General features: G+C 34.4%; 1 protein-coding gene across 2 annotated transcripts in view; it reads right to left on the bottom strand.

Moving 5' to 3' along the window:
• The window catches only part of LOC149070081 (DDB1- and CUL4-associated factor 7-like), a 29,722-nt gene extending 7,516 nt beyond the window's left edge, over positions 1-22,206 (bottom strand). The window contains exons 1-8 of one of the 2 annotated variants that reach the window (XM_089249687.1): positions 21,679-22,178; positions 19,644-19,813; positions 17,945-18,145; positions 15,771-15,884; positions 15,387-15,519; positions 14,263-14,414; positions 9,802-9,919; positions 9,510-9,676 (exon numbers count right to left, since the gene is read on the bottom strand). In XM_089249687.1, coding sequence (XP_089105813.1) covers positions 9,510-9,676; positions 9,802-9,919; positions 14,263-14,414; positions 15,387-15,519; positions 15,771-15,884; positions 17,945-18,145; positions 19,644-19,813; positions 21,679-21,721 — 1,098 coding nt within the window. In that variant the 5' untranslated portion in view covers positions 21,722-22,178. Of the gene's footprint in view, positions 1-9,228; positions 9,677-9,801; positions 9,920-14,262; positions 14,415-15,386; positions 15,520-15,770; positions 15,885-17,944; positions 18,146-19,643; positions 19,814-21,678 lie in introns of those variants that run through there. The other variant, XM_089249688.1, reaches the window with a different exon arrangement.
• Between the last annotated feature and the right edge of the window lie 1,058 nt (positions 22,207-23,264).

The following is a 23,264-nucleotide window of genomic DNA, read 5'->3' as shown; positions in this document are numbered from 1 at the left end:
AATATAAAATATTCTACAAAGCACCATCCATCATGTGCCCATCGCCTCGAATCTAAAAAAATCTACATACAACATGACTTCAATAAGCTCAACCCCCTACAAACACACAAACACACACACACAATTGCAGTTACATTTAAAACACACTCAAAAAAGGAGAAACAAAAAAGTCATATCAAGCACAATACTCTGTAAATGTCAGTTCAACTTTTTTACATAGGCACATATATGATTTGGTATAGGTTGGACTTGTTAATCGATAATGCACACACACAATGAATATCCCAGTATCTACAAGTACATGAAAGACATTGAACTATAGGGGAGGAAAAATAGGCCATTGATTAGTAGATAAAAGTAGCACTATATTTTTGAACATTACGGTGTCAAAATGATTCTCGTTATCAACTTTAACTTTCTATACAAGAATAAAATAACAAAGATTCGTTCATCCTTTTCCACCCACACTTTCTAAAATTAAGCGGGACACTATTAAGTTTAAAATAAACTGAAAAATCATAATAATACAGTGGAACTTCACTTTATGAGTAACTCAGCTTAGAAGCATTTTGCAGGACGAGCAAAAATTTAAACAACTTTTGACTTAATTAGCAAGTGATGTCTCGTAAGAAAAATTTTAGAATTTTTCAACAGATTTTGACTTGATAAACGACATATTTCTCATGATACGAGTATATATATCCTACATATACTAAAGACTCCTAGGTTAACACTATAACTTTGCGTATTAATCTTGCCTGTTGAGCATCACATAACTACAATTAAAAAGCCAAAAGTTCACTTTCTCTCACTGCAAACAAAGCTGTCTAATGACTTAAGAAACCATGCTTGAGGATTTATGGGGGGCTCTTTTTTCATAATATTTCTAAAAGACAAAATTATAAAAAATACATTGTATGCACAAAATCTTTGACCAGTTCAACATTTCTATTTTTTTTTTATCCAAAGAAAAGTTATTTAATTGCCGACACAATAAATGTGTCGGCAATACAGTGGTGGATAATACAGTTCAAAAAAGTCCTCTTTGGACAAAACTCAGTCAAGTCGGCATGCAAAAAAGAAGAAAAAGATGTGGCTCATTCAGTTCCCAAAAGAGCATTGATTGATGTCTTCACTACTCACGAGAGTTTGTTGTCAAAGGGACACGTAGAGATCTGATTAATTGACACAGAATCTACAAATATACTAGGATTCATCGAGAGTAACAGTCGTGGGCAATGAAAAAAAAAATTCAGATATACATAACCATAATTTATCTGATGGTTTGGCTGTGTTTCAAATAATTTTAACGTTCAATTTGATGCTTTATGAATTTATGGAGAGTTAGGGAATACACAAAATTACAACATGTCACCATATGGAGGGTTGAGCATCAAAGTGGTCTAGGTCATGGGAGAGCAATTTTTCATAACAGAGCATTCCTTCCTGAAAGCTCCCAAAAAATCAGTTTTCCTTCAAATGATTTTTTGCTTGTAAGACACTTTATACTCTTAAGTGTCCCATGAACAAAAAAGGTATTTCAAGGAAAACTGATTTTTTTTTTGGGAGCTTTTTTGAAAAGAACGCTTTGTTATGAAAAATTGCACTCCAGTGACTTGAAACCACTTTGATTCGCAATCCATCACATGGAAAAAAATAATTACCACAAGAATTTTCAAGCAATAACTCTACACTGGCAGATATCACAAATAGAAAATACATAATATATATATATATACACACACACATACTCACGAATAATAATACATCAATTAACGCAAAAACCACATTGAAACTATTCAGCTATCTTTTCATTTATACAAGCAAAAACACATCCAAGTCTATTTGAATATAATACAGGGCGATCTAAAAGTCACGCAAGTCACCCTTTACAAAAAAATTAATTTCTCAGATTCTATTGACTGTAAATGTGAAATTTTTTTGCAGATGGCAACATTATACTGTTCAAGATGTAAAATCTTTTTCTTTAAATTTTTTATGTGCACCAATACTCCCCCATGGCTCTTTGTTGTATGATTGAAATGGTTTTACGCCAGAAGCAAAGAATCTTTATGTTTGACCAATATTTTTCAACGCATTCGTTTAAAGCTGTTATTGAGTTGTTCAAAAATGAATTCTCAAATGTTTCTGTACTGAACAAGACAACTATTCTGACTGGTGTCCCATTTTCGAGAAATGTTGAAGACCACAAGCGAAGTTGGCATCTCTACTGAGCCAGCATGGAATACGTGAACAAAATGGTCACATAAGTGCCAATTCTCAGACCTAAAAAATCGGTAGTTTGTCACGTGACAAAATATTTACAGAAAAAAAATACACAAAAAAGTGTCATACAGGGAAAATGAGAATTTTCAAGGGAATGCATAAGGTGACCATATTACCCATTCCCCCCCCCCCCCCCCGAGACATTTCAGTATTTTTCCTGCCTGTTCTTTTTTAGATGTCCGGTTTTCCTGAATTTTCAACAAAATCAACTTGAGTTTTTATTCTTCACTAAAATCAAAGTTTTTAACATGCAACTTACAAATTATAAATTAAAACCAGGCAAAGTTTCTAATTTTTTGTGATAATATAATATTATACTTGTATGACTATAAATATGAATATTTATCACAAGTTTGTCATGCTAAAACTTTTTCTTTGTTCTGTGTGGAATAATTCCATTCATTCTTTTCATTTTAATCTGCTGTGATTTTCACACTTCATTTCTTGCCATTCTAGCAATAATTAGCTAGTTCACTCACTTTTGGCATCATTTTGGTAACAATAGACGATCTCCAGTTTTTTGAAATCTAAATCTTTCCTGATTTTTGCCAAGGAAACATGGTCAGCGTACAACTGCAAGGACTGAAAGAATTTCTTTACAAATTTTTCATTTCTGCAAAACAAACAATTTGAGGATTTTCAGGAAGTGTACAAATTTGCGCAAAAAATCGGAAGAATTTGGTTTCCAACCAGAAGATTTTGATAGGGCTAAAAACTGGAAGGCTCCCAGGTAAGTTGGAAGCATCAGCGCCTATGTGGTCACCTTCAAAGAGTGCAAAGAAGTTGGCATCACAGATGGATATGTCATATGGGACTGCTCTTAGAGCCCTGAAAAAATTAGAGTTTAATGCCTATTGTGTTCCAGTTGTTCAAGAGTTGTAAGCTCCAGATCAGATGAAATGTTTGAGTAAATATCCATGGCTTAGATCCTTCATTGATGAAAATGGTGCTGATAATCTTGATTCTATGTCCTTTACAGATGAATTTCAGTTGTGTTAACTGCCAAAACAGCAGAATTTGGTGCACTGAAAATCCACACATCTATTATGAAATGCCTCTGCATTTGATCAAAATCAGTGTGTGCTACACTTACGTGAATGAAAGTGGCCAGAAACCTGGCAAAAAGAATACATGCTTGCATTCACGCCAAAGGCTCATATTTTGAACACAAACTTTGTTTTTGTATCCATAAATATTGCTTCATTCAAGTTAATATAGTTTTCTGATTTATTTCTTAATAGCATCTTAAAAATATTTTAAACTAGGTTGCATGACTTTTTGATCACCCTGTATATTAAAACCTCCCGTTATCCAGACAGCAAAATGATGTTTTATTTTTATATTTGTATTTTGACTCACGTGAGCTGAAAGGGTTTACATGAAATAAATTATGTACTAAACAGAACGAAAAATCTCTCTTCAGCTATCTTTTAAAATTTTTTAAATACAAAAAGCAAATTTTTACAATGTTTCACTTTTTATCAGCTTCAAAGCTTTTTGCCCTTTTTTACAGCTCTACCGAGATATTTACTCTCCAAATTTTTATATTTAAAATAGATACAGACAAAATGCCTTTATTTCAGATATGGGAGGTTCTACCGTATTCTAATATATAATGTGTGTTTTAAATCTCGATAATGGCTAACTAGGACGTCACAATCATTATGACAAGTGCATATACTTAAGATACCATCATCAGCCGCCCTAGAGCCGTCAATGATAAATTTGAAGGGAGGAAAAAAAGTGAAAATTTAACTTGTGCAAATACAGCATTATAATTTTTGGTTTAAATATTTGTACGCTAACTGTTAAAGTAAATAAACGTGGTGCAATGATGTACAGAATTGACTAATTTACTCCAGTGTTGTACAATATATATATAAGGACAAATACACACTTTCACACATAATTTTTTTTCAATTTGTGAACACTTTAAACAGACACAGAAAATTAGATACCTCAAATTTATGCACGGTCATAATAGTGATGAAGATACTATTACACTAAACACATTTCACTAGAAATAGTATGTAGGCTTTTACAGTGGTGTTTAGGTAAGAATGTCACGTTCTATCAAAATAAAGAGTCAGGGTCCAGAGGAATCATAACTTTTAAAAATGTTTCTTTACATCCGCAACAAGAATCTTCAGTAGAGAAAAGCTAACTCAAAACGATCTTTACTGTCCCCAGAGATGATACAGATTAACGACAGAGTTGCACTGGTATTTAAAAGAATGTCTAGTTCAGACCAGGTCTATAATTTCTGTGTTTATTTGTGTCAAAAATAATATACGATTTACAATACAAGACAGACAGATGTGACAGGGCTCCAGCAAAGATGAATCTATGAAAATGGTTTTCTTTTCACCCTATAGTTCAGCCATCTGTGGGCTTCACAAATTTTGCAGCTTTTGAATCTCTCATTCGTCTGATTTTTCCTTGCCTATCCATTCCTTGAATTTGCCATTCTGGACTAAAACTCACTTCGTTCCTGCTCCTGCAAATACACCTGTGTTTCTAAGTCACTCTTTTGGTCTCTCACATGCTTGTGTACTCTGTGGGATGAGTTGTGGGATGCTGAATCAGCCGGACAATGCAAATATCACGTTTCACATTTTCTGTAAAATTTCACGGGTGTGTTGTTATCACATTCTATATACATAGCAGATAAAATACCCTGCGATTTCATACAGAAAAATTCAAAAACTGCCCACAGCTGGAGGTTTAACAAAGCCTTTTACTGAAATTTCCCACATGTACGTAGCAGTAATTGTATCATTGCAGATGATAAAGGACATAAGTGTTAAAATTTCCTTTTTTTTCAAATTCCCACATGGGGCATGTGGTCGAGAGAAAAAAAATACATGCCTGATTGAAATTTTTACATGCCTTGGACATGTCAGGCAATAGATTTGCCCAGCCCTGGCTCAGAACGCATCAGACTGTGGACCAATCAAAGAGGAGTTGGTAAAAAAAAAAAGAGAACCATATAAATTCCTTCAAATATCAGTGCAACTATCATTGGTCTCAGTCACTGCTGAACAACTGAGAACTTTTGTTTAACTCAATACTGCAGATGTCTACAGTAAATGTTTATGAAATAATTGGAAGTCATAATTCCACTGAACCACACAGCCTTTTATCCCTGAACTTTTTCCCTCCATCATATTCAGCTTAAAATACAATTCTAGTCTACACAGAGAATGATTTATAGCTGTTGTAAAATTATACAATATAACTATACAATAGAGGAGTGCAGTGAAAGAAAAAACTGTACACAACTCGTGACTGGTGGGAAAAAAAGATAAAATAAGAAACCTGAACATAGAAAAATATGAAAGGCAGTAAAGAATTAATGAATACAAATAAGGTAAATCAAAAAAGATTTTTGTCTGCATAAAATAAAACTATTTAAACTATAGGAATTTACAAACAATAAAAAAAGAAGAATGAATGAACAAAAATTATCAAAATGTTAAAATTTCCTTTTTTCAAAAGTACCTCAAAACAGGAAAAAAAGTACATAGATTCATTCATTAGAGAGAAGTCATCAGAAACATGTGAAAATACAGATGTTTTTTTTTGGTTTTTCAAAAACACGAAATAAAGATAATGATTCCAAATGCATGTATGAAAAACAAACCTTCGCAATTCATGATTTTAATCCGAAATATTCCTCAGAAGTCAATTTCGGTTCAAGAAGTAGAGTAAAATGCAAGAAATTTTAATGTCAGCATTTGCTATAATTTTCTTCTGCTCTCTCTCTCCACAGAAACATACTATTTCTTAATATACTGGGTGTGTAGGTAGCAGGGAGTATGGTATTTTACTGGCGAGCAATTGATCCAGGTATACTTCCAATCAGAAAAAGTTTACAAACAACGTGTAGTAAGCACATGTCATTCATGTTTCAAGGGGTTGTATAATTATCGAAATAAAAACAATTGACTTTTTATACCGTCCAAGTTTGCCCAAAAATCCAATTCAAAAATTGTTGCCCTGTTTTTCCTGATGCCAACTAAAAAAATTCCATGTTCCAAATTTGAAAAACAGAGGAAAATTAGATATAACTAGCATTAAATGTGAGAAAACTGTTTTACAACATTTAATGCTATTTTTTCCCAAATTTCCTGTTTTCCGAATAATAATATCTCAGTGAATATTACGCTTAGAAACATGGAATTTTCTTTGTTGACATCAAGAGATAGGACAACAACTTTCTTATTGGGTTTTGAGATACAACAGGACTGTATATACAAAGTTAATTTTTTTATTTTAATAACTGTACAACCCTTGAGTTGAGTACTACATGTTATGTGGATACTTTTTCTAATTGGTAGTATGCCTCTAGGATCAATGGTTTGCCAGTAAAATGCCATGCACCCTACATAATACATTAGCATAGATTTTCTTTTCCAACTAAAATGATATTTTTAGCTCATTCAACTGACAATGCAGCTTCTAGCAGAATATCTGCTTTCATGGTCTGTTGTTATACAAAGAAGTTTCATGACTGAGAAGCTGTGATCTGGAGAAAATTTCTCTTTCACTGGAGAGCAGAGGATATCACATGCTATCCATTCAAAATTTCCCTGAAAAAAAAGATGCCCTGGGGACCACCAGCCAAATTGGAAATGCCAGGCTCCCTATCTCTATAGAGATGGAAAAACCCTTCTGTGTGTTATTTATTCAATGGGACGTCCCATCCTTCTTTCCTCCCATAAAGTTGGGAATTTTTGATGTATGAGGTTATTTTTATTATAAGGTGAAGATATATTCTTTTTTTAACCTCAGGAATTTCAGCCCTGATTTTAAAGATACAGTGTGTGTTATTGTTAAAGTCGAGGCTGAATCCCCAGAAGTAAAAAAATATCTACAGTGAGAAAAACTATTAAAACACAACCCTCACATTTGTTAGTTCTGGGTCTTGAAAGAGATATGCCATAAAAAATATTTTCTCCAAATTTTGGTCTCATTAACATGAGACCCACTACGTAGCTGAACCTCCTAATTTTTTCCTCCAGTCCCTGCTTTAAAACAGCCAAGGTTGTGAATGAAATGTTTCAAAAAATAAATTTTCTGTGTCAGTTAATTATTCCTCCTGCATGGTTACACCCTTTGACCAGGGCATTGGCTGAAATTACAGAACAGCAATAGAGCCTGTAGGCCACATTGGATCAGAATAAAAGGAAGAAAAAGCCCTTCTTGATCTTGAAAGAAATTTACCAACAGCTTGAAACAGACTTTTGTAACATGAAATTCCTTGCGAGGGTTTTCATTTTCTCTCAATACATTCTTCATCTTAAGCAAGAAATCAAATATACAGGGTGTCCACAGGATATTAACAACAGAAAATGTTTCACTTAGAATTAATTAGTCATTCACAAATCTTAACTCATCAGTTTATTTCGCAGGTTAAATTCTTTTACTTACCATAAAAACTAATCATAAACTGAAAGAGTTTGTTCCATTAAAGACAACACAATATGTACAGTGAAACCTGAATGAAATGGAACATCAAAGGACAGAAATATTTTTCCATTTTAGACAGTTTTCCATTCCATAGAGGTACATATGCAAGCACTAATCATAGACAGGGACTATTTTATTGATTCTGTTTAAGACAGGGTTCTGTCACATAGTGTGTCTAATAGTTGTCTTAAAAAATTTCACTGCATTAAGCTAACTTCCTGGAGGAAGTGCTCTGAACAGACAGTAGTTATAACAGTAAAGTTGCAGACATGGTTCTCACCAGATGTGCGTTTGTGAATGTTATTGAAGAAACAAATGGGACCAGTATCATATGAATGCACTTTTATCATGGACATGTTATCATAGTCAATGAAGTAGCCAATACCTTCCGATTTTCCTTGTGCAAGAGTCAGACAGAAATACTTGCATTACAAATTGGCAGACATCAGCAGAATGCTTATAGTGTGCCTTTGTATAGCTGATGCAAAAAATGAAATTTTTAAAGCATAGCCAGACTGGTAATCATGCAGCAAAGACAGTCTTTTCAGACCAAATCACAATGAAATTCAATGTAAGTGATATGCAGTAAAATTTGGGATTACAAGTAACTCGATTTATGAGTGTTTTGCATAAAGATAAAAAAAAATTATCTTCAATTCTGACTCGATTGACAAGAGATGTCTCGCAAGACGAGCAAAAATTTTAGAATTTTTCAACAGAGATTTTGACTTGATAAATGAGATTTCTCACAATACAAGTGGTACATGAACCAAAGACTTCTGGGTGAACACTATAATTTTGCATATTCATCTCATCTGTCGAATGCCAAATGATGACAACCAAAAAGCCAAAGTGGCAGTTTGCTTTCTCTCACTGCAGGCAGCAACCTATGAACCTATCTTAACAAATTGCAAGACCAGGTTCAAGCATTTTTCGGAGGTCCTTTATTATTTTAATGAAAGATCAAATTGGAAAGTTATATTTTCTGCATTAATGAAACCCTTTAATAGTTTAAGGACTTTTGTTTGATTTGGGCTCATTTGTCAAGATGTTACTGATTACAAGAGTGTGCTGGTTGAGATGGTCACATTGCATTTGCAAAGTCACTCTTATTTTACATTAGAATACAATTTACTGTACCATGCTAATTGATTTTTATACAAGCATTACTATTTTGGGAGATATGAAACAGATAAAAGAGATCTCGTTTTAAATGGAAAAACTTTAATTTGAGATAAAAAAATTTTGTTAGATAAGTAACATTTTGAGAGAAACAAATTAAACGAATGCATTTTGATGTACAGCATTTCAATTTTTACTGGATACGCATATAAATGTACACACATGCACAAGACGAGTATTTTGCTAGATGCAAATACGATTAGAATCAAAATTACCATGTCACAACACAGAAATTTAACCTTCATGAGGGTGGAATTTTAAAAATATAAGTTGTAGCTTTTTTTTTTTCATTGATGTCAAAGAAATCTTATAATTTGACGTTAGTAAAACTAATTAATGGTGAAATCCTGTAGACAACCTGATATAAAAGATATTTCTGAGAAAAAAAATTTTCCCACTTAAATTTTGGTGTTATTTGCTCTTATTTAATTATCACTTAAAAAATTTGTTCAAAAAAATGCATCGAATTCCTAAGAAACAATATCGAAAATGCAACCAACAAAAACAAATGACCATTTTCACATGTTTCTGACATTAATTATTTTGCCCTAATATCTTGTTTCCTATACCCTCAGTATCTCCAAACACCTGTTGTAACAGATAGCAATCCAGTCGGGCTGCGAGCTGGCCCACTGAATCTGGTTGATCTCCCCGTCAGCTGTGTAGGCCAGGATTGGATCCTCAATCGCTCTAGGCATTTGTTGGATATCCCATATGAGTGCCTGCTTGTCATCAGCTGGAAAAGATACATTAAAAAAAACTATTCAAGAATGACACAAACATCAAAAATACCTTTTATTTCCTCTCATATAAAAATTCTGCAAAATTAAAAAAACAAACAAAGAAACGCATGTACAGTACCTGCAGTACAAATGTGACAAGCTGAATGTGGAGCCCATGCAATTCCGTTCACACAAGCTCTGTGGTTGTTTAAGCGAGCAACTGGGTGACAAGGAACTCTGACATCAAGAATGATGACCTAAATTAGATATAAATAACTGGTTACTATTTAATTATATTGAACCAAACCACATAAAATCACACAAAATGGTTTTGCCATGTGCATGTGATACAAAAAGGTCTGTTAACCCTCATTTTAGTTTGATTTTAGCACTTACAGCCAAAAATATGACCTTAGGAAAACGGAACTAATTTTACTGTCATATCATAATTATTTTATGAACAAATGCTACAGTATTAAAAATTATTTTTAATAGTCTCTGCTTTCTCTGAAACCCGGAAAAAAACTGGTTAAACTTCAGACTGAAGTGCCAGCTACCTTGACAGTGCAATAGTTCAGCAACACAAAAATCAATCAAATAATCGATTCGCCTACGTTGAAACCTTTCAACCATTTCTCTAATATTTCCTATGGGCTTCAAATCAATCTGAGAGTGGAAAAAAATGTGGAATGAGTAAAACCAGATTGGGCTTTATGATACCCCATGGAAAGAGTCTATACCCCTGATTCCCAACGTGGAGCCTATTGCCCTATGGGGGAGGGGCAATTAGATTTTTTAGTGGGGACAATCAAAATTAATGAATCAAGTAATTAATGAAAATAATATACCGGGTTCATATTTAATGAAAATAATTATCTCAGAATGAATAAAGTTCTTCAATAATGTTCCTATTTAACTTGGACCCCATTCAGTTCACGGTGCCACTGTATGAATAGAGATATCACTGTAAGACTTGTTGCCATTGGGCCTCATGAATTTTTTTTCTGTTAGCACTATTTTAGAAGTTGAAAACCCTCCCTGCTTCAGACTGGGTTAATAATCTTTTGGACTTCCCTCACAGGAATAGGAGATCCCGTTTTTAAATAATTACAACTACAGTAAAAAAACCTCTTTTACTGAACATTCCCCTTTACTGGACACCTTCCAATAAGATACTTTTTTAATTACATTGACAAGGCCTCAATGTGTTTTGCTATCCATTAACAGACAAAATTTTCAGTCCCATGGGTGTCCGTTATCAAGAGGTTATATTGTACACATAGGAGCCAGAACCTGATACTGTTTGAGACAACCCAATAAATTTTATGAGGGGGGGAGGGGTTGAGCCCCCGCCAATAATTAATGAGCATACGATGCAATGCACCCTTTCCTCCTGCATGAGGATTTGGGTCCTGTATATATATTTTCTTCATTTCAGCACTTTTGATTGTATATGTCAAGCATAAACATAAGATTAACTAGAATACGTGTCCTATTATTTGGTCCCCTTTTTTGAAGTACGAACCACCCACGTGATGAGTTGAATAACAAGAACAGGGTATCCATAACTTGGCATGCTATTTTCATACTTGGCAATACATTCCTTGTAATGAGTGAAGAAAATTTAGGTTCGTGTTATTCATGACTTTTTTAAAAGCAGAAATAAAACATATTTTAATATACAAAAGTAATATGTATACAGTACCTAACTTTCACAGATGAAATTCCTAATCGAAATTAGTGCGGTAATTCTATTTTTGTAATATAAATTCATTTTCTCCCCTCTTACTTTTTTTTTTCATGGTTCATAATACAGGGGCATACGCAGGATCGGCCTTTGGAAAGGACACAAAAATTTTCTTCCCAAGAAATTTTGAGAGTTAGCTCCCTTCAAAATGCATTTAAATTAACAGAAATTTGTTAAAATTGTGCATAGGTTTTTTTTCTCAATATTTCAAATTTCTTAATCAAAATATTAATTATTTTTCTCTAATTTTTGGTTGGCTTGGGGAGGGGACACGAGCCTCTGATGACCCCCCCCCCCCCCTTCATGGCCATAACGTACCTCTTTGAGGCCCTGTGGCAGATATTTTCTTGGGGCCTCTCAAAAAAGAAAACAATTCTGCAAAATAAATGTACATTATTTGTGAGGCCCCCGCCAGCTTGGGACCCTGGCAGTGTTCCGGTTGCCCCAGCCGTGCCGCTGTGGTGGTCGAGTGGTCATAGTGACGGACTCGCATCACGAGGATCCGGTTCAAACCCCACCGTTGGTTTGGTGGTGGTCGGCTGAAGTTGGTTTTCTGCAGTTCCCAACTTAGAAGCGCGAATGGGAGCTGATCTCCCCATTAAAAACTCGTCGCAGAGAGCAACAGGCCTACCACATTATACTTCACTCTCTATGAGTTGAGAAAAAACTCAAGTTTAAAAAAATTGATTGCAGATGGCAGCACTACACATAACAAACATTACACAGAAACAAACTTCACATAAGATTCACTATACATACATGCACATTCCAACATGTACCAATTCCTTATAGTTGCATGTCTGGTTTAGTAGTAGTGGTTGCCTCAGCATAGTTACGGTCCAGCCCCCCCCCCTCCCACACATACACCTCTGGGTCCTAGGCCAGATTGGTTCTAGAGACCGTTTTGTGATTTTAAGTCAGAAAACCAAAAAATAAATAAACGTGAATTTTTCCAGGCTCCCAAACTGGAACCCTGCGGACCATAGCCAGAGAACATCAGGAAAAAAAAAATTGGATGAGTCACAGCTAAGAATTAGATATTTGAAAAATTAATTTTCATGGACATTCCATACCCAGAATATACACACATCTACAAATGGTCTTTGACAATTTGTAGATGACCTCACCAACTTCGCGCGCTAAACATATTTCTCATTTGAAGACTCAAAATTATCAATTTAAAAAATCGTAATATATTAATTTTAAATCAACATACAATGACAATAAACATTCTTATTTATCTAAATAATGTACTTCAATGCATAACAAAGCAAATAAAGCTTCATTGGAAACGAAACTGTGTGCAAATCCTCTATCTGTGGGGACAATTTGCGGAACAAAATATCTAATTAATAAATATTAATACAAAAAGGAAAAGGAAATTTAACTCGCCTGTGAAAGATAATCTTGGCCACCTTTAATAAATGATACATTTTTGCAATGATACATTACAAACAAAAGCACAGCAGGATTTCAGCATATCGAGCAATTTCTTAAACACTCACAGTGGCCACTGGAAGTGGACATTAGAATAACAAGGTATTTCTTCTTACGACTCATGAAAGTACCCACTCATCACGTGGTTAGGTGTAGGAAACTAAAAGCAACATTGCATGCGTGATCTACAGTTATATTATATCTATCATGTCAAGAGACAGAAAGGGGCATAAGTAGGGTCTACCTTTTTTGAAGGGGAGACAGAAGAAAAACGCTAGTTTGAGGGGACAGAGAATTTCTCTAAGGAAATTTTTAGTTTTTTAACCTTCAAAAAGCACAAAAAACATTTCAAATTCACAGAAATTGATTGAAACAGCATTTACCTTTCTTTTCCCCTTCAATATTTTAACTTTCTTACAAATTTGATTTCAATCTTCAATCGTCTTGTCTGACACCCCCCCTCCTGTGTCTCTTAAGTGAAAGGCACCAAGATTTTACAAGATCAAGATGCTTAGGTGGGGCACGGTGAAAAAAAAGTTGAAAGCACTGGTTTATACTACCTGAGAGGCAAATGTAGAATTCTCTGGGGTTATTTTTATGCTGCCTTGGATGTCTTTCATGGTCTTGCAAATAATTTTTCTCGTTTGATCTTTTCCATCATGGTCTCAGGTTTTTCTACCTTGGTGCAACAAGGAAATTTCATAGGATCCTAAAAATAGGGCTAAAAGGTTGAACACCCCCTAAAGAGGAAGATTTAGTATGCGGTTGCTAAACTGGTTCTCAGGATTGCATTACCTAAAACAAGAATCCCCTGATACATTACTTGCTCATTATTTTTAACCATATATTGACTGCATATCAATTCTCAACGAAATGTGTTTTAATATTGAGTGTCACAATATAAATTGCTTATTTGCCGTCAAGTCATTCAAAATATTGGTAAATACTGTGCTGTAAACTGATTTTCTGACTTTTATAGAGTTTCCTTGACATCTGGATATTTTTCATTCATCTGTTACAGACTTTAGAAGATTTTTGTTCTGATTGCGTTGTATATATCTTTTGTGCAGAGTTTTGTATTTTGTGTATTTTATTATTTATTCATATTCTGTGCTAATTCTTATTTTTATTGCAAGCTATGGTTTCATTCTGTTGCTTTGTGTTTTGAATAAATAAATCTGAATCCATTATTATTCTAAGAGAACCATATTAAGTAAGAGTGATTTCTCAAATAAAAAATAACCGGCTGTACACAAAAGGCTGAAGGTATTTTTGCAGTGAATATAATTTACAAACAATAGAACAATGTTATGCTACTCATTTACTTCATTTTCTCACCCTATAGTCATTCTATGCATTCTGAACATTATTAAGTAAAAAAATACTAATAATAATCAAAAGCAAGAATTGAAGTACTTCAGAAGCATCCATGGCAAAAGTAGCCAAATAGTTGGGATCTTGCTTGTTCCATGCAAGACGGAGCAATGGGTGATGCTGTGGATCTTCATAAATAATAGTTGAGTGCTCTAGATGCCTCAGATCAAACATCCTAACAGACCCATCAGCACCTGAGAAACAAAAAAAATTAAAGATTATTATAAACTTATACTCATTTTAATGATAAAATATAAAGTCAGAAAATACTCTAATATGTTTTAAATTCCTCAAAACAAAGCTTAATGATGCAGAGTTCAACATTGCATTGTATAAGATACTTACACATTGTATAAAGCCGGTATTACAATAAAAAGTTTTTATAAAATTCTTTTATAAAACTTGACAAATATCACCGATAAGGTTATCTGTAGCATTTGATTGAATGTAACTAATAAGCTTATTGGTTCCTTTTTTCAAGTTTTATAAAAAGACTTTTATAATACTTTCATAGCATAATACTAGCTTAAGACATACATACGGAACGTGAATACCATTGTTATTTTAGGTGGGCCTTTAGATCTTCAGACCATAAGAGTTTAATATCTTTCCATTTTGCTGCCGATAAAAACTTGCCATGTGTAGATGTTGTTCTTGAAGCAACCGTTTTTTTCCCGAACCGCAGTTTCGTGATCAAATGATGCTTAATGACTATAACAAACATTTATAACTCACTACAAAGACCGCTCTATAAGAATAGTCGGACAAATTACCTACAAAATACTTTTGTAAGCTTGTAGAGTCCATGGCCCATCATAATCTTTCAGTTCTGGGTGACTGCAGGAGATCTACTCATGTATGGTTAGATTGTATACCAATTCAGCTATTTGAGATATCATTAAATTGGAATTATGACAAAATTTGTGATTATAAATATGCCTGGTACTTAAATATATTAGTGTTGTTTGAATGAACTTGAACATGACATCTGTTTATGTATTAAATTTGAAAAGGATCACTCCTACAATAATCTTTGTTTTTTGAACTTGGTATAATTTTCAGTTACCTAATGGATTTACATGTTTTTAGCATTGGTTCCAAAAGCTAATTAGCATCATAAACCATCTTTACTAATTAAAACAAAATCACATGAACAAAACTCTTACCAACACTGGCAAACATGTCTCTGCCTCCACCAGCTCTACTAAAAGCAATGTCGTATACCTCTTTATCATGAGCGATAAGTTGCGTCTTAACATGTCCTGACACCTGATTGACTCTGCCTAGAACTTGCCCAGTCTAAAAAAAAATAGGTTGTTCCAAAATTCAAAAACTCATCATGTAGCTTACAAGAGATATGTTTTCATGATAATAGAAGCCCACAATGTGAAAAATGATGAACATTAACTGGAAAATAAATTTGTTGGCCAACATGAAAATTACTAAAAAAGTAGAGTTCTTTTTTGCAGCAATTGTAAATTCGAAATTCAAAAATTATATGGTAGTATTAACATACAAATGTTAATGATTAAAATAACATAAAAATTCACCTCTAAGCCCCATATAGTGCATGTTGTATCTATACTAGAGGTTCCAACCAGATTCGGTTCCACTTCATTCCAGTCAAATGACGTCAAAGGGGCGCAAAAGTCTGAGTTTTTATTCTGAAAATTTCAACAGAATGCTCAAAATTATACTATGAAATAAAATACAGTAATAAAATGTGAAAAAATAGTCTGACACCACACAACGTATACTGATGATCAACATGTTAAAAAAAACCTCAATGATTGAAAAGTTATGAGCAGAAGCATTATCAAATGATATTCATTTCACAGAAATAAATATCAGTATCAATGAGTTTAATAGACAGCTAGGTCTGTAAGTAGTTTTTTTGTGGGTGGGGAGGTGGGGGGTGGTTGCAAACAGAAATTTTTTATCTCCACCACTGTAAAATTTGATGATTTTATAACTGTTGTTGTTCCTCAAAATTTGCCATCGGGTACAGTTGCTTTCCCCTCCTTTAGTTCTGGCCGTGATTAGTGAATTCAGTTCAATAGTGAAATATTCAGCTGTTTTTTCAGGCTGTGGTTGGACACTTGGAAGAACACAGACACCTGGGGATCCACCAGTGCTTTGTAAGAGATCCCTGTGATTTTTTTTCATTTAATTCCACTGCATGAATTCATTAATGCGGAAAAATTCTAATTTATTACCTCAGTTTTTATGACAAATTATTTTAAAAAATTCTACATTTTAGGCTTTATACGAGAAGGGGGTCCATGGTGCATTGACCTTCACTACAAGGGGTCTGTGATATCAAAAAGAATGAGAAATACTATAATAGAGCTCAATTTTGTAATTGACTGAGAGAAGAGGCATTTTTGCCCCTGCCCACTTGTGACTATATTTTAGATATACTGGGGAAGTTGGCATCCAAAACGACATAAATTCTAACAGAATTTACAGAAATGCCCCAAAACCGAATGTCCTGCATTGCTGTGCAATGAGCCCCCTCAGCAGACAAAATATTTCACGGTGAAGATTCCCATAATGGGGTTTTGGCAAAAGAATTCTTAAAATTCCTTGCAAGATTACTCTGTGAAATATGTTGTAATTTTTGGTATATTCTACTTTGGATTGGGAATGCTTAACGACTTCAAGTATAAGCTTTTGGCAACAAATTTGGATTACCTCTATTTGACGAATCTGTGATAAATCTGGTAACCTTGTTCTGACCTAACTACACATTAGAAAAAGGAGGAGGGGGGGGGGGGGAAAAGAAAAAGTATAATATAAAAGGTAGGTAGGTTTTTGTCTTTTTTCACCCTACATGTTCTCTTTCACTCTTACATGTATATAGTAGAAATATACATTATATATATGTGTGGGAAAAAAATCATTAACAGCAGTATAGAAAGAAAAGAGTGAAAGAAAAAAAAACTTCTATGGATATGGTATCTAATGCTTTGTGATGGTGAAGAGAGAGGAAAGAAGACACAGAGAATTTTTGTTTGAATTTATTTCACTGGTGTTTGGATGCAATATTATGCCTTTGATTGTATAGAAGTTAAAAAGTATCTGTACAAAAGTAATAACACTCTAAACAAAAATTAATAATTAAAAATTAATAATTTCAGAACAAAACTAATTCAGAATTGATAAAAATTCAAAATTAATCGAAAACATGGTTTCAGTATGAAAGAAATAACTTAAAAGTAAAAAGAAATAAAAATTCCAGAATTGATAATAATTTGAAACTATTGGAAATAGTTAAAATTAAACAATTTCAGAATCAATAAAACAAATAATTTATGAATTAGTGCAAGCTTTCAATAACTTTGGGAGCCCTGTTTGGCCCCACCCGATAAGATGCCACTATCCGTGATTCTGTAATATCTGAACTATGAAAGTTCTCATTGGTGTCACAATCAGAGCCGCAACTAGAAGCTTGGTCTGCTGGGGCAAGCATGCATTTTGGCATCCCCTTGTAATGTTGCAGGAGAGGTTAAAGTCTGAAATTTGCACCCCACCCCCAGTCTAGTGCCCGGGGCAGACCTGCCTGCTCTCCCTAGTTGCTGCCCTGGTCGCAATAAAAGCATATAAAATGTTAGAGCATTTTTACTTGATCACAGTATATTGTCTCTACAACAAGGATTTGATTTAGTTCAAGATTCAATAACTAACAATGATTGTTTTCAGACAGGTATATTCAAACACTCACATTATTTAATAAGCATTCTATAGTAGTTTCACTCTCTCCAGCTCTCCAAACTCTTAGGTAATCCCCGCTGGTTGCTAGAAGATCTGGGTATATACCCTGACTATCTGGTATCCACATGATCTTTGTTGTGGGGTAAGGATGTTCGAAAGTGCTTTTCGGTGTGAATTCTGAAGTTTCCTCATCCAATGATACTAGTTGTACCTAATAAAACAAGATCAGCTTCATAGTTATGCACACACAAATATATGTTAAGAAGAACAGCAAGCACTTTAATGTATTGGCCTAAGTCAATATTTTGGTACTGACTGACATTCAAGCATGCCCCTATCACCCACGGATGATGATCATAGCAGTGTGCTCCATTATCCTGAGATGATCTGGATTTTTTTTTCAAAGGAATATTTTAATATGAAGTGATTGAAGGGTTTGAACCCAGGATTCTCTATTTGTATCTCACCTTCTTTTTTTTTGATTGTATTGTACTATGAAATCTGTACGAATGTCGAGACTGTAGTATACCACTTTAGACAGGTTTCCATTTTATAAAGGTACACACACACACACATATATATATAAAAGCATTAATCAATGAAAGTTTTCAGTTAATAAACATGATTCTGGAATGAATTATCTTTGTTAGTCAAGGTAACACCGTATTTGCAACGTATGAGTTTGAGTGGCATCTATCTTTTACAATACTAAACCACACATGCACCTCATCCATATTCCTCTGCGGAACCTCTAACGAATTAGTACATGCGAGAATGTGTGTGTAGCGAAACCTGACGTGAATTTCGTTTCTGTGTAATGCATGTTATGTGTAGTGCTGCCACCAGTTTTTCTAACTATTAGTGAAGTGTAATGATTGAATAATTTATCGTTGTAGGCCTGTTGCTCTCTGCGGAAAGACTTTTTAATGGGGAGATCGGCTCACATTTGCACCTCAAAGTTATAAACCACAGGAAACGAACTTAAGCTGACCACCACTGTGGCAAAGGTGGGGTTTGAACCCGGATCCTTGTGATGTGAGTCCGTCACTATGACCACTTTACCACCACAGTGGCAATCTTTCACAATAGACAACTGGAAAAAAATTTATGCAGAAGTTTTGAGAGTAGCTTTTTTTCAGACTATTCTTACTGCTTAGGGGGTAAAGGATGAAGGGGAGGAGGGCACTTCCAATACCCGTATACTGGTATGTAAGCTCGTTTTCGAATTTATTGTCAGAAATGGTTACTTCATTAACTGCAACGTGGCTTGAAACCAGGGCCATCTCAAGAGTATCGTGTGCCCTCGAGTGAAGTGATTTTTCTCAGTCGCCCCCTGGCTAGAAATGCCTGCCTGCCTACATAACTAACATGTTTACTCTAGAAAGTTTTTTTTTTCAGATCTAATTTTCATGAGGATAGGCCATGATCTAAAGCCATGCATTAAGAAGCACTGATTGCAACTCATTAGTCACTCAGGGGTGTGAAGAAAAGAGTAGCAGGCACTGGTTGGTCACTACTGTATTACACATATATATATGAAATGGGTCTTTATTTCTCTCAGTGCGTAACAAAGTTGTCCTTGGGAAGTGATAATTGAAAAAAAAAACTAGACTACACAAGCACAAAAATATGAAATGATCAAAATATATATAGCTTTATTTCCATAATGTTCGAGAACTAATTTTTACTGGCAAAAGACACAAACTCACCTTGTTTCGATACTCTTCAATAAAACTCCCGATCGCAAGCCGGAAACGCTTATTACGCCTTACGCTCCAATTCATACTATACACAGTCCATTCAGCTTCATATTTGTAAATTTCTTTCCTCTTTGGAGGTGGGGCTGAATGAACAGCCATCTCGCTTGTGCTACTGTTAGCTAATATGGAAAATGAAGGTCAATTCCAACATATATTCATTTATATATGATACTGATGGATATGTAATAAAAATTTACATAAAATGAAACCTATATGATGATTGACAAACTCAGTTACTGATCATTAGTTATAACTTATTAAATGCAATATCAGATAGGTATGTTGCATAACCAAATATTAAACATAACTTTTAACATAACAATCAAATCATATAATGATGAACGTGACATGACCCCTTATGATTTCTCCCATAAATTTTCTCCGACTTCATTCACAATAAATGAAAAACTGAATAAATCCTACAATTTCTCCGACTTAAAAATTGTTAATTATTAGAGTGGGGTCTTTCAAATACTCACAGAATATCTGTATCACTCGTACTTTTCATATACGTCAATATACATTGCTGACAACTGTGGTATGGCAATAAAACACAGTGGATCTTGTTTAAGAACTTCCCGCTTGAGATGTTTCACATTTAGGATTCTTTTCTCTAATCCCAATTTTCCCTCATAGAAAAATTTCCCATACAAGAAGTTTCCCCACTTACTGAATCTTTTGGCGTATTTACCATGGCATTTAGATTGCAGAAAACAGTTTGTAAAAATCTGCAGAGCTTAGGGTACTTTTAGTTTTTGAAAAACACAACCCTCAAGAAACTGACAATGAAAACAAAAACAACAGAAAAATATCAATTAATTAAATAGCACCTGAACTGCTCAAAATTGTTTCTGAAAATTAGCTAATATTTTCCAAGGAAACAACGATTGCATGATAGTTATACTTCATCCTGGAAAAGTGCAGTAAATATGCAGATGTGGTGCTGACATTGAATTTTTCCCCCATTGTATCCTGCTACATGGGTATAAGCATATGCACCCATGTGGTGGATAGGCCAGGAAACACAACAACACATTTGCATCAGTGGAAAGAAAAGAGACTAGTCCGAAATTCTTAATTTCAGATATGTTTTACATTTAAAAATCGTGTAGGCTTTATTGACTTTGAAAGTGTTTACCAATGAAGGAAGACTGGTATAGTGCTGCTCTCAAGCTCAATGTTTAGATCTACATTTATTAAATCGATTCATAAAAAAAAGGCAGAATTTGCACTTGTACTGTTCTTTTTCTCTCACCTATTCATTTATATCGCATGGCCCCCGCTACAACAGGTTGGGCAGGATCCACAGTGTATTTAGTCACCCTAACAGACATTTACTCATGCCTATTGCTTGGAAGACATTATCTTGGCTAAAAATTTACTATGCAGAAGTGAAAATCCCATATAATGGTAATCACTCATGTAATGTGTATTATTACTCTCTGGTCCCCAATGCTCCCCTTTCAGTAGTTGCAGTATGCTCAATCTCAATAACCTCTAGATAACGAAACATTTCTCTGGTCCCCTCACTTTTACTCCAGAGTTCTATAAACCTTCCGCTGAATTTTTTAGTTGCCATGGCAATCTGGTGCATGGGATTTGTCCAGCCCTTGCCTAGATATGTCAGTATTTGTATTTTTCAGTAGCTGTTACCAAGAAAGAGTTCTTGTGTTAGCATCTATCGGTAGCGGAGAGAATGGTCTTGGTAAGTATATCGCCAAACAATATCGAGTGGTAAAGCTACTTTGTGAGTGTTACTGGCAATTTTATCTGCTTTTGGAAAGGAATGTGGCTATGAAAAAGTCATCACATTTTTATCTGATAGCATATTCACATCGGTATCCACAAGGATATTGGAAATCACAAGCGTTTCTCCCATAACATTTACCATGAGAATTAATGTTATAAAAATAGTGACAATTTTATAACTTATCACTTGTAGAAACACACACACACACATGAATATTGTAACAATATTACATACCTAGATGACCTATTTTATTTTGCCCTTGCTTGAAATTTTGCATTCTCTACAGCCCAAGCTAATAAATGAATTTTTAATCTATAATCAACTTAGTTTATAGCCATTACTAAATACTTTTTACAAAATATTCAAACCGTGAAGATGAACAAAATTAAAATTGAGTTTGTTTTTTTAAACGTTGTTATTTAAACTTACTTTTTTTTTATTATTGATAATTCAAGTCTCTTGTGTTTATATTGAGAGAGGTTTGATATCCGAAACTTTGCTTTTTTTTTTGGCTCAGTACCAAGACATAAGTTTCACCATTGCCGTAATAAGAAAAATTACGATCCTATTTTAAATCATTTCTCTTAATTTACGATTTTCTAGTTCTTACGAGCTCTTTAAAATCTTAAAAATACTATAATTTTTCAAGCACATCGCAGAAAAAACGTCAATAAAATCATTTACGCTGATGGATTAGTTTTTATGATTTCTCTCCCGCTAATAAAAATGTACACACATAAAAAAAAAAAAACTTTCATTTTTCTGGTGTACTGCGAATAGTTTATACAGGACTTTTCGCTATTTGGTTGTCTACCTGTTCGTAGTATTGCTCCGTGTCCGTGTCATCAGATAAACTATGTTTAATTGAACATAATTAAGGACGTCGATATCCCAAATACGGAAAAAGCGTCAAATTTGAAAAGAATGAAAACCGCTTCATTGATACGAGCTTTATCATCACCACATTGGTGGACTTTCAAGTCTGAGGTTAAACGGCAGAACCAACACTATGAATCAAACCGCAGAAAAACTCACCTGTTCTCTGCGTCTGCCTTGAAGTACTTTTTTTTCGGGTTCCTCCCATCGAGGAGAACTATTAGTTCCTCTCTATTTTTCCTCTAAAGGTTCCTCCTTGGGCGTCGTGAAAAGAGATGAATATTTTGCATCATTCAGTTCAGTTTATCAGCTTCTCCCCAGCGTGGTCCAGCCCCTTGGGGTAAAACGCTTGCATCCCTCTTGGGACAGAGCGTGTACCATGTCTGGTCTTACAGTTTATCAGCTTCTCGTATATACGAGCTGAAATGAATGAAAATTTGTGCTCCATTGACACCATATGAGACACTTTTAAGTCTGACGTCAGATAACAGCACTGATACCATGGATCAGAATGCAGGAAGAACTATTTTCACCTCTCGTCTGCTTCTCTGGAGATACTTCCTTTTCAGTGCCTTCTTATTTTTTCAGTGCGGCAAAAAGACCTGAACTTTTTGTTTGATCTAGCTCAGTTTATCAGCTTTGCTTATCAGAAGCTGACCTGAATGAAAACTTCTGCTCTATTGACAATATATCAGTCTTTTCTAAGACTGAGGTTAGATGACAGCACGAGTACCCTGAATCAAATAGTGGGATATATTTTCACCTGTCATCTACTTTTCTGGAGATTCTTTTTTTCAGAGCCTCCTCAAGTGCCGTGACAAGAACTGAAATTTTTTTATCTAGTTGAGTTTATCGACTTTGCTTACCGGGAGCTGAAATTAACAAAAACTTCTGCTTCATCGATCAGAATTTGATAATCACCACATTAGTGACGTCTAATTTTG

The sequence above is a fragment of the Pholcus phalangioides genome, unplaced genomic scaffold, assembly GCF_987345545.1.
Source record: "Pholcus phalangioides strain wild (caught in Gottingen) unplaced genomic scaffold, Ppha-v1.0 ptg000022l_1, whole genome shotgun sequence".
NCBI classification, from domain to species: domain Eukaryota; kingdom Metazoa; phylum Arthropoda; class Arachnida; order Araneae; family Pholcidae; genus Pholcus; species Pholcus phalangioides.
Note: the sequence above shows the minus strand (reverse complement) of the source record. Positions and strands in the feature narration are given on the sequence as shown.